We start from the raw sequence: 13,335 nt of genomic DNA, 5'->3' as shown, positions 1-13,335 counted from the left end.
TACACTTGTCACAATTGCTCAACTTTCCTGAAATTTACAAGGAGAAAATTGAATTTGTTCATTCCCAAGTGCCAGTTGTCATCATAATAACACTAGTAGGGTTTTGAATATGGATTGTGTTTGGGAATGCCACTTCCCAAATGCCAGTGCCCAAAATCAGCCATGCAACTTTGGCACAGCTGACTTTTTAAGCAAATTCAGTTGGTTGCCAGTGTCCTTACTGGTAAACTATTATTGTTACTAATTATAAGTGTCAATTGTCTATTTAAGGACTATGAATGAAGTGATCACTACTAAGTAGAAAATCATGAGTGGAGTATAAAACCAACCAGAATGTGACACAGTATGTCTAACATCTAGGTTACAAAAGAAATCCTCCCATCTGTCAAACTGATATTCACTTACTCATGAAGGAGTAAAACAAATAGAAATGTAGTGCAGTGAGCTTGCAGGTTTTCAGAAAGCACAAAGAAAGCGTTGGCAATGGGGCTGAAGTATGCTCAGGAAACGGCAGGAAATGGCAGGAGACTGCATATCAATACAGGGTATACTCCTGTCAAGAAAATAACATTAATCAAATTTGAATTGGGTATGTTGGGCTATTCTCTTTTCTAAAAGCCAGTATACAAAGTTGAAGAGCAGCCATGCTGAACAAAATACAAGTTACACAGTTAGGAACAGGCTACAACACTGGTTGTCTTCTCCACCTGCAGATCAAGAGTATCTGCTGGCATTTTGCACACACAGTCACATGTGACCTAATCGAATCTTAGCACAGAACTGTTAGTGACCCTGGTCAAGCCCCTTATGGCTCCAGGTTTCCCCAGCTGAAATTTGAGGTGAATACTAATTCTAACTTAGCTTACAGGCACATTGGAGATATTCAATAATGAATGAATGTAATGCATTCCAAAGTACTTTTGTGTGAATAACATTTCTCTTGGAAAAATTGCCCATGGACCCTACCTAAACAAAGCATGATTAATCTGGCTCTGTTGAAACTTCACAAATCAGCTACCAAAGCACTAAAGATTATTTCAAGGAAAAGTTGTAACCCATCCTTTACTCTAAGATAATCTAAATCTGTTGGAGAATGTTATTCTGAAGGTAAAAACTGAAATAAATACATAAAGAGATTTACTCAACTACCTATTGAGAAATCTTTGCTACAGAGATGCTTTGCTGGTAAAGCTGCCAACTCAGTTTTGAAATCTGGTGGTGCCCCTTATAATTTATTTACAGCCCCTGTCATGATGGTTCCAGGGTTGAAGAAGTCCCTGGAATCTATGAGTTATCTTACAAGAAGAAGGTAAGTAGGAAACAAAATTAACTAATCCAATAGGATATGATTTTCCACTACAAAACTATAAACTTAGTTTTCAAGTTACCATTTACAACTTTATAAATATTAACATACATAAATATGTTTAGAGCGTAATTGCAATTAATTAAGAGAATTCCAATCCAATCTTTAAAAGCTCTCTTTCTTCTGGTAACACTCACCCCTCCACTTTCTTAGGCTAAGTACTCACATTCTGAACTTTTTGTGCATTACTTTTATGTCATATAGTCCAGTTCTTGTTCAGCACTTACTGAATGAGCATTGACCTTTTCAGACACTGTTTGACATCAAGGACAGAGAGATGGATATGGTCTTTGTCTGTAAACAGGTCACACTGTATTTAGGTAGAGAATTACATGCAAAAAAATAAGTGCTTAGAACAAGCAATCTAGTCTTACTTTTTAATGCCATTCCCAAATAAAAGGAGTCATTATCTTCAAGAAATAGCTGATTATAGTGTCAGGGAAGGGAGGAATTAAGAAGAGCCTAGAACATTCTTGCAGTGCCAGAAGTAATTAAGTCTTAACATAATAATGATGATGATGTTGGTGATAATAATAAGCATTTATGGAGCCAAGGCAAAGGGGCATATAATCCAACAGAAAAAGTTCTTGGTGGTAGCAACTGGGACAACTTACACAACATAAAATAGCATTGGGCTTTATTTTCTGAAAGCATAAAATGAATGTCTATGCAGTATATATTGATATAAATAACTCATACCTTTTTAAATGAAAAAATAAACCACTCATCCAAAAAGCAGCCGTATTCATAATAGCCAGAACACGGAAACAGCCTAAGTGTCCATCAGTAGAAGAATGGATAAAGAAACTGTGGTACATATACACTATGGAATACTACTCAGCTATTAAAAACAAGGAATTCCCGAAATTTGTGGACAAATGGATTGAGCTAGAAATGATCATAATGAGTGAATTAACCCAGAAGCAGAAAGACTCAAATGGTATATACTCACTTATATCTGCATACTAGCCCAAGGGGCATGTCCCACGAAAGCCTTCACTTACCAGGAAACTGGGACAGATGGGAGAACATCCTATTGGGACTCTAGATGAGAGAAGCATGGGAAAATAGCAAAGTAGGAGGGTCCTAGAAACCTACAAGTAGAACATTATGATACGCAGATTTGGGCCCAGGGGTCCCGCTCAAACTAGGGCACCAGCCAAGGACAATAGAGGTGGTAAACTTTAAACCCCTACCCAGATCTAGCCAATGGACAGAACATTTTCCACAGTTGAGTGGAGAGTGGGGTATGACTTTCACACGAACTCTGGTGCCTCATATTTGACCATGTCCCCTGGAGGGGGAGACCTGGTGGCACTCAGAGGAAGGATAGCAGGTTACCAAGAGGAGACTTGATACCCTATGAGCATATACAGGGAGAGGAAATCCCCCTCAGGCACAGTCATAGGGGAGGGGAGTAAGGGGAAAATGGGAGGGAGGGAAGGAGGAATGGGAGGATACAAGGGATGGGATAACCATTGAGATGTAACAAGAATAAATTAATTAAAAATTTAAAAAACAAAAATTATAATAATTTGTGTGATGCTTTGCTTACAAGGAGGTTGAATATAATTCCGGATACCTCAAGTGTTGTCTGTGAATAGTTACTTTCCTCCAGTAAGGACAGTATGCAGTATTTCTTATGGTAAGGGAAAATGGCTTAGCCATGAGATCAAGGTCAAGTGTATCAGTAATAGATTTTGTAGCTTGTTTACAACTTGGGTGTGATTTGGTCAAAATGACACTTTTCCACCAAAACTCTGTAATTCCTATCTGAGAAAAATATCTGACAAATTCCAGTAAAGGGGTATCCTATGAAACACCTGACAAATACTCTTAAAACTGTTGAAGTTGTCAAAAACAATAACATGCCACAGAACAGAAAAGTATAGGAAGATATGATAACTAGATATAATTTGGTGTCTTGGAATATGAAAATGACATTAGATTACAATAATAATAATAATAATAATAATGATGATGATGATGATGATGATGATGATGATGATATAACAACAAAATAAGGGGATCTAAATAAAGTATAAAGTCCAATCATTAATTTAAAAATACCAACTGTGATAAATGTTTCTACATTACAAATCCTCCATCACCTCTTCTCTGATCATTTCCCTCCCTTCTCAAATTTCTTACACTAATACTTGACTTATGGGAATCATACCTTGCTTACTTATCAAGGTAACTGACTAACCTGTAAATTTCATGAAGAAAATGGTTCTAGTATATACACAAGTTGTTCATACCACTGCATAGTTTTCGAGCACATTTCAAGTACTTAGAAGACATATTTTAATGAATTAATGAACAAGCACACAATATAGAAATAGCACCAATGGGTGCTCCAGTAAGAGGTTATATAAATTTGGACTAATAACAGCAGAGATAAAAGGAACATACTACAGAAGATGTTAGAAGGTAAAAGGAAACAAAAACATGATACCGCATACATGTGAGAAATGGTAGAAAGGATTTGGGAAAGAATGGTCTATAGTTTGTGGCATAGACAAGTAGGTACTAAGCAGCATTCTCGGTACTAAATATATTAGAAATACAAGAAATGATTATTCTCCTGCTAGCTCTCAAACTTTTTTAGAGTTGGGAACACTGATACATAAACAAGTCATTTAATTTGTATACATCCTCCTTAAGCATTGTGCAAATTATTAAATATAAAGATGCAGGGAAGCCTTCCTTCGTGAGAAGCTACTTGAGTAAAGACACTAAAAGAATGTGAGAGTGAATAAAGTAAAAAGGACTAGTGTACTACATCAAAAATTTTTGGAACATCTCTATGGGAGAAAATGATCAGAATAATTATGAAGACACTATGCAGAAACACAGACATGACTTCAAAAACACCTTCTACGGAACAGACAACAGAGATCAATCTATGTACACAACCATGTAACTGTGTACACTGGTTAGTTTTTGCCAACATGACACAAACTAGAGTCACTTGGGTCGAGGTAACTTCAACTGAAAACTGCCTCCATCAGATTGGCCTGTGAAATGTCTGTGGGGCATTGGCATGGTTGCTGATCTATGAGATTGGGCACAGCCCAATGTGGGCAGTGTCATCCCTGGGCAGCTCTCCCTGGAGACTATAAGAAAGTAGGCTGAGTATCCGTGGTAAGTGAGCCAGTAAGCAGCACTTGTCCATGGTCTTTGATTCAGTTCCTGCCTCCAGTTTCCTGCCCTGTGTTTCTTCCTTAGTTTCTCTGAGTGATGGGTTGTAACCTATAAAGTGTAATAAATCCATTCTTCCCCTGATGTGCTTTGGTCATGGTGTTTATCACAGCAACAAAAAACAAACTAAAATGCCATGATTGTACATTAGAAATGGTATATGTCCCCAGCGTCTGAAAGAAGGAAGTTTGACAGTCTATCTCTGACACAGCCCTTCCAGATCAACAGTCCTCTAGCTTGAAACACACTTTTTAATCAATAGGTACCTAGGAAGATGGCAGTTTCCCCGAGGAAGTCATAAGTCCAAAACAGGAGTAAGCTTATTAAAGATAGGAGTGGAAGTGGGAAAGAGTGTTTGTGTTTAATTCAGTTAGCTTGAGGTGACAGTGACACAGGCAATCATCCAGCCGATAATGGGATAATGGAATATGAAAAGTATCTCCTGGGATATTTTTGCTCTTCTATGTCTTTCTACTCACAAATGGACAAAATCCAAATGTCAACATCATTACAGGGTGGCAGAACGTTCTCAAACTTAGTCCCATTACTATAAAAACAAATATGTGTCTACACCCTTGGAACATAAGCAAGAAAATACATAAATTCATCTATTAAATAGTTTTTCAATTGTGACAAAAGACAGACTCCTGGGTGTGTGTTGAACAAATTGCTTTTAATAACTTGTTCTTTCCTCTTCCTTAGCACAAGCCCTGCACACAAGTACTATCTGGCTATGGACCCTATGTCTGAATCACTCTACCTATCAGACACCAATACTCGAAAAGTCTACAAACTGAAATCTCTCGTGGAAACAAAAGATCTCTCTAAGAATTTTGAAGTGGTGGCAGGAACAGGTGATCAGTGCCTTCCCTTTGACCAGAGTCACTGCGGAGATGGTGGGAAAGCCTCAGAAGCCTCACTGAACAGCCCTCGAGGTAAAAATTTAAACAAAAAATTAAACCTTGATTGATTACAAATTTCATTTGACTTCACTGACTCTTAAGGCTATTGTCATGCTGTACTCTACCTAGCTCAACATTCTGCCTCGCGTAGACAGCTTTTTGAAAGTCAATTACAAGGCAAATGTTTAGATGATGTGCATTAGTATGTTCACAATTGTTATCAAAAGATTGATACGCTTTGATTCTGGCTAACAAATAGTTACTGCTCGGGGCCATTGGAGGGCCTCCCAGGATCCTTGACTTGTCCTGGGTGCTATTTTCTGGAAATTCCATGCTTAAAGAGTTAACTGCTTCCAACCTAGAGCCTCCTGTCCCCTGCTTCTGCTCTGTGATCCGCATTGGATTTAATGAGGTCTGTTCTCACCTTTTTCTACCACTGTCATAAATGCTGACTATCTCACAGCATCCCTATCTTTTGCTAAACAACCATTAATAAACATTTCTTCCTTTAAAGCATCTAGATTATTTTTGAATCTATTTTTATTTTTTTTACTTACATCAGCTCTAGAATAAAATATTCAAATCATTTTGCCTTTAATGGGAGCTTAGCCTTATTTTAAAACTCAATTCCTATCTTATAGGACCAGCCTTTACTTCAATTGTCTGGAATTTGATGAACAAATCTGTGTTTTTAATTTTATATTATTTTATCATATGTCCACCTTAGACTACTAAATTGATAAATGGCCAAGTTTTAAGTCTATCATCATATATCATTTACTGCATCTGCTTAATTGTTCAGATATTCTTCTTTGTTTCTTCTCCTGGGTTTTTATGCATGCATGTGTGCATACTTATTTTAGTGAGTTTTACAAAGTATTCATTTCATGGTATTTCCTAAAGTTAGCATTAAATATTTAAAAAATACACCCTTGTTACAGAAAATACAAAATTAAGAATGGAAATATTTTCATTAAAATCAGCAAACACCACATATAGAAAATTACTCATTAACATCATAGAATTTATTCTTTTATAATTTACCCATATATAGCATATGCTTTAATTCTGTTAGAGTTTATTCATAGTATATGTTGTTATTCGATCACCTGATTTTCACATTTCATGTATTATGAATATCTTTGCATGCCAATAAGTATTGTGAGACCAATGTATTTAATTTATTAGAAAGCCACTTATTATTTCAAATATGAAGAGGTTACTCTGTAGCCATTGACATTTGCCATGCTGGAATTAAATTCCAACTACTATGATAGTTCAAAGTCTCTGAGTTCTTCAATTGCAGTGTTTCTTATAAAGCCCTCTGGGCCAACCTCAGCCCATTAAACCTGAATTTCTTAAACAGGATCCATACTATTTAATTAACACTGGATTATATTTTTGCCTTCTTCTGCTTCCTAGTTCCTCCATGAATAGGAAGGTTTTTTTATGTAGAATTTTGTGAAGTGAAACTACATCTAATATTTTATAACTTTACCCATCCCCATACTAACTCTGAGCCTGATGTAGAATCCATCAAATGTCTTTATTTTATAATTGATCAATTAAATGCCTCTTGCTTGTGCAAGGCATTCCCTAAGGAAATATAAATCTCCCAAGTATTATAGTAAAGTGTTTCTTCTTCTCTGTGCCAAATCCTATTGCATACACATAGTGGGCCCACAATAAATATTCAAAGAATAAATGAATAACTCAGGTGCAACATATAATCAGTTCATCTTTCAAAAAATATATCAGGTTGGGTCTTACCTTTTACACAGATTTAAAATTCTTTTGGGTATTATAAAGATTTCTGCATAAGTAATAAGGAGGAATCAAGCTTGTATTGTGCCTAAAATTGACATCCTCCTGAGTTGCTGCTAGTCTGAAAACCACTCATTTCACCTACCACATTCAACCTGCCACATAGAGAATGACTATCTCAGCTTTTCCAAATAAAGAAAAGAATCGGTTCAGTATAGTTTTTTTCTGCTTGGAAAGCAGCAATACGAGCTTTGATGAGCCAGATTTGCATGAACTCCTGAAGTGTCAGTAATTAGAGTGCCAAAATTTATACATCTATTAAAGCTAATATCACATTTAGTCTTTCTTCTTGACATATCCGGTAGTGTGTTTTCTTTCATCTTGATTTATTGATCATTCTTTACAAAAGTGGCCCTCACCATAATCTGATACACTTTCAAAGCAGCCCTGAGAACATCAAGCTCAGACAGACAAATAATGGTCCTGAAGCTGATGTTTTCAACATTTGTCCAGGTCCAATGAGTGAACTTGAATGCTTAAATAAGTGGAAGGTATAGTTTGTACTATGTAGGTATGTACCACATACCCTTCAACCATGGAAACAATGCTTAATATCCTGATACTGGATAAATCTCTTAGCTTACTTGAGTTTCTATTTCCTCTGTTAAAGGTAACTGTTTTATCAGTCACCTTTAAATACTGGTTGAAACACTCAAGGGCCTAGCTGCATCTCCTATCTCCATGCTGAGCAGCACTCACCTTTGCCAGTGAATCAGAAGTGGGAATCTTATTATATGAAATGCTATAGGGCAATTTCATAGACTTCTGTAGAAGGAAAATTCATGCAAGAAGTTATTAAATTACAGTGTGCAAATTAAGAAAGAAAGTGTGACTAATTGGAATTTTCACCTTTCAGGTCTTCCTGCACATTCTATGTCTCTCAAGAAAGGATAATTTGTTTGTAGTTTTTCTTTACAACTATCATGTGCACCAGCTTCTTGTTTCTACTTCTTTGGAAGACAGCAACTGTTTAATAGTGTGTTTTAAGTAGGGGTTTGATTTTTTTCCACCCTTACATATATGCTCATAAAGAAAACTATAGATCAGTAGAAACTGGAAATATACATCTGGAAGTACCATTACTAGGTTAGGAAAGAAAGCTTACTCTAAGAAGCAGTTCTCATCCTGTGGTTTGCAACCTCTGCGGGTATGCTGCATATCAGATATTTACATTACAAGTCATGACAGTTAACGATGTAGCAATGAAAATGATTTTACAGTTAGAGGTCACCACAACATGAGGAACTGTATTAAAGGGTCGCAGCATTAGGAAACTTGAGAACCACTACTCTAAGACTTTAACAAGTCTGCAATTTTAGGCAGAGTCTCCAACATGTCGTCCTAAAGTTGGAATTAATTATAGAAACCAGTCAAAAGCCAGTCAACCAAAGTTAAGAGGTCAGAAACTATCTTGTGTTTTGCTTTGGTTTGCTCATTTGTTTTTATGATTTTGAGAAATGGCAGCCAATTGAGAATTCCAGGTTACATAGCCTGCATTTCCTTGAACTATCCATGTAATGTCCATGTTTTATATCAATGGCTGTACAAGTTGCTATTCCCTTACCATGGTTCCCTTTTCCTCAACACTAAAATAGACCTATAGGGCCATAAACTATTTTAGAGACAGTATGGACTTTCACACAAGGTCCTGAAATTTCTCAGATGGAAGATGAAGAGCTTAGAATGGTCTACTTTCAGATTCTAATGGATTACAATAAACATAGCATGCTGAGTGCCTACTGTAAGTTATTCAGTCTAGTAAATAATTTCCACACGCTCTCTCTGATCTTTACAGCAATTCACTTGCTTGTATGATTCCCATTGTGCAGAATGATTCCCACTGTATGATTCCCATGATAGAGAAGGAAACAGAAACTCAAGCAAGCTAAGAGATTTATCCAGTATCACATGATATACAGGTAATAATACAAAAATTCAAAGCTAGCATTATTCCAAAATACCTACTATGAAAAAGACAACCTAGAATAGCACCATCCCACACTTCACACCTTTCTACTAAAATCCAGGATATCTGGAGAGGATTTAATGGCAGGTATTCACAGGAAAATATCCTTATATATAAGACAAATCCTTTCCAAGCAAGTTTCTTTTACTATTACATTTTCTCTGATTTTTTCCAAACTAAGTGTGTCCTGATGGTGCACCATACAGCATTTACATAGTCTCTAAATGTAATTATCCAAATAAATCTCCAGGAAACCTTGTCACTTCTATTTGGAACATTCTGCAACTAGGATCGTCACCAACTTTTCCTTAAGGGACCAAAGCAGGAAACCATCATTATATTAAATGCCCTGACTGCAATAAGAACTACAAATTTTGTTAGAAGAAAAGAATGGAAGCATCTGCAGACAGAATTTCATGTGATAGTCCCTGGGTTCTTCTCCTGAGAGGAAGCCTTTATCTCTTCCAATGTAATAGACTTTGATTTGAATCCCAATAAAAAGAAACATTTGCTATTTACTCATTAATACTTCAATGTAATAAGACAAAGGAAAGGATTTAGCAAAGAGGTTGAGCATTGTATATGAGCTTGAATTGACTTTGAAAGATGTTTTAAAACATGCATAGATGGTATCATTGAAACTAAGGTTCCATTTATTATTTTTACTGCAACTTTCTTTAATTCTACAAAGAACTCAAACTAATGAGTCATGTAATAGATGACCATGTACTTAAACAGAATGTGAAATGGTACTAGGTGGGGTTATAAAATAAAATTTGTGACAAGCTGATTGCATTTATGTTTTTCTAAATAGATACAAGGGGTTAAGGATTGACAAGATAGGCTGAAATTAATCAATGACTTAATATGGTTTTCTTAGACCTCACCACAGATTATATCTCTATTTTCGAGTGTGTCTTTAAATAAATTGACCTCAGAAATCAGCAGGGCTGAGGCAATATCTCGTTGAGTGACAACAATTTTCCATAGAAAAGAAATAATTCTTAAGCCTTTGCATCTTTAAAAAGTAACTTTAGGGAATTCATGACACCACACATGATTCATTTTAACTTTATAGGAAATTCTGGAATCTGGATAATATAAAATCTAGAGGCAAACAGGCATTTTTTGTCCCCTCCTAAATCTAGCTGTGGTACATTGCTAAACTCTACACTTTTCTCAGGTATGTAATACTATTCCCCAAAGTTGTATTTTATGATTAATAAGAAGATGATAAGACAACAATTGGTGACTTCTGATTGACATCAGTGGTTTCTATAAGGAAGAGAGCATTGTAGAGAAATAGGAAATCCTTTTAGTTCTCCAGTGCAGTGAGGGCAGTAATTTTTTCCTAAATTCCTTTAGTATATTATGTGACTTCTTGGTGACAACCATTTAGAGATATAATTACAGATAAGCCACAGCATTCATAAGCAAGTGCTATGTTTAAGACTCCCTAAAATAATCAGTATTATATAGTGAAAAAACACATTAGGGAAATAGCAGAAGCAAAGAGAGGAGTAAGGAGTTATGATCTTATCTATAGTCAAAAAATTTGAAAGAAGGCAATGACATGATCATCTGCTGTATGCATTTTGGATAATTTGGGTAACAAATCTAGTATGGATGCCAATTACAAGATATACGTATCTAATGAAAAAGACAGAGAAGAATTCTTGAAAGCAATTGAAGATGAACAGAGAAAATATGGCATCCAGAAAGCCACAGGCTTTATTTATGTATTTATTTATTTCCTTTCTTTCTTTAATATATTTATTAAAGGTCCTCCCAGACCTTCCTTCTCACCTCCTCTTTCTTTTACCTGTGCCCTCTCCCTTTCTTCTCAGAGAAGGTGAGATGTCCTATGGATATCAACCTACCTTGGCATAGCAAGTAGGACTGGGGCTCCTTTTTATTGAGGCTAGACAAGGAAGTTAGGGGAAGTGATCCAAAGGCAGGCAAAGAGTCAGAGACCAAACTGTACATCTGTTACATATGGGGGAGGGTTTGGTCTGTCCCATGGAAGCTCTCTGGTTGGAGGTTCAGTCTGTCTGAGTCCCTGTGAGTCCAGGTTAGTTGATTCTGTGGGGTTTCTTTTATGGTGTCCTTGACCTCTCTGGCTCTTTAAATCCTTCCTCCCTCTCTTCCATGAGATTTCCCGAGCTCCCCCTATTGTTTGGCTGTGTGTCTCTTCATCTGCTTTCATCTGTTGTTGGATGAAGCCTCTCAGATGACTGTAACGCTAGGCTCCTTGTCTGCAAGTATAACAGAATATTATCAATACTGTCAGTGATGTCATGGCATGTTACTCAAATTGGGCCAGTCATTATTTGGATGGGTTGAAGGTTTTCTATGTGTCACTTTCCCACCACTGAAAGTCTCTCCTGGCTAAAAGAGGTAGCTCCATATCTCCCAGTGCTAGGAGTCTCACCTAGGGTCACCACCATAGACTCCCTAGAGCCTCCTCTGTCTCAGAAATGTGCCTCGCACCAATTATCTTTCTCTCTTCCAGACCTCCCCACCCTTTTCCCACACTTGATTCCCACCCCACCCCTATCCCCATTCCCTTTCCACCCATTCTCCCACCTAGCTTTCTCCCTCCGTCTACTTCAGATATCTATTTTGTTTCCCTTTCTGATTTTCTTGTGTGTAAGAAAGAACATAAATTTGGGTGGGTGAGGTTAGGAAGATCTGGGGAGGAGGAAAGAATTTGATCAAAATATATTGTGTAAAAATCTTTGATAAATAAACTGGGGGAAGGACAGAGAACAAAGACATAGTCCTAGAACCAGTATGAGGATAAGAGATACAAGAGTCTTAGATCCCAGGGTTTTCAAGGAAATAGATCTTTTCTACTAAAAATAAGGGAATTAAGATCAGTCATGAATCTAAATAGGAATGAAATAATTACTTAAATCAAACCTACTTTCTAAGTAATATCAATAGCCAGTCACTTGTGGCCAAATTCCAAGCTAGATGACCAGGCACTTCCCATACAATTTTTTTAATCTAATGTCTTTGTATTAGGAAGCAACTCATGAAAAATGTTTGACAGCCTTAAAATTTAGGCGAAATATTTTTTACCCCTCAATAATACTGTCATATTTTTAGCAGCATGATGCTCTTCAGTGTGGTTTATTAGTAAAAAACTAGAAAACCAATCATTCAATAGAAACTTGTAGCATGTGGCACATATGAAGAGATGTCATGCAGCCATTCAAAAGGCTTAGAAATACATTGTATCTGTGCAGATTTCTTTCATAAACTAAGTTCTTAATGTCTTAAAACTTGCTATACCAACTGCAGATGACATCCAGTACCTATTATCCAACCCAAATAAGAGTTTAGCAGGTTTCTGAACATATAACTTGCTCTAATGTATCTGTTTATGATGATCAAAAGATTAGAACCTTGTATTGTATGAGCAGCTGTAACTTGAGGCCTTTTCTGCTTTTACTGTTACAACTCAAAAGGCATAAGCTGTTGGTGAGGACAAAAGCAGACAACAAGAATAGGTGTGACCTTGGCTAATTGCCTTTTTCATGTCCTCTGTGGTTGAGCTCTCTGTTAAGTGTGTTCATGTTTTATAAAGCCATGGATGCTTTAGTAAATGATCTCTTCCATGTTTCTTTTAACTACCATGCACTAATCAGATTCATTGAAACATTCTAATATTTTAGGGGTTAAATATACTGATGACCACCTAGGTTCTAGAATCAAAACCAACTAGATACAAACCCCAGATCTTTTCACTCTTGGAAAATTTGTCTAAGTTTTCTGAGTTCCAGATTCCTCAGCCTTAAAGTGAGAACACAAATAGAACCCACACAATTGATTGGTGTAATAAAGTACATAAACTGCCTAATAAAATATCTAGAATGATGTGTGTATATATACTGTAAATATTGCCTATGGTTCTGATCAGTGTTGCTGTTTTGTTACTAATAATGATTAAAGTAGTTATAGTTACCCACGCACTGGATAGTGGCTTTGGAAAGAGGTATCCTTTGAATGTTAGGAAGTGATGGTGCCTCAAGAGAATCAGGAGTCAAGACAGTTTAGGGCACAGCTAT

General features: G+C 36.5%; 1 protein-coding gene across 3 annotated transcripts in view; it reads left to right on the top strand.

Annotated features, from left to right (window-relative positions):
- The window catches only part of Tenm1 (teneurin transmembrane protein 1), an 873,613-nt gene that overhangs the window by 778,913 nt on the left and 81,365 nt on the right, over window positions 1-13,335 (top strand). For all 3 annotated transcript variants that reach the window (XM_051141408.1, XM_051141407.1, XM_051141405.1), the window contains one exon: window positions 5,273-5,505. In XM_051141408.1, coding sequence (XP_050997365.1) covers window positions 5,273-5,505 — 233 coding nt within the window. The remainder of the gene's footprint in view (window positions 1-5,272; window positions 5,506-13,335) is intronic.

This window comes from Acomys russatus, chromosome X (genome assembly GCF_903995435.1).
Source record: "Acomys russatus chromosome X, mAcoRus1.1, whole genome shotgun sequence".
NCBI lineage: Eukaryota > Metazoa > Chordata > Mammalia > Rodentia > Muridae > Acomys > Acomys russatus.
This window is presented reverse-complemented; position numbering and strand designations above follow the sequence as displayed.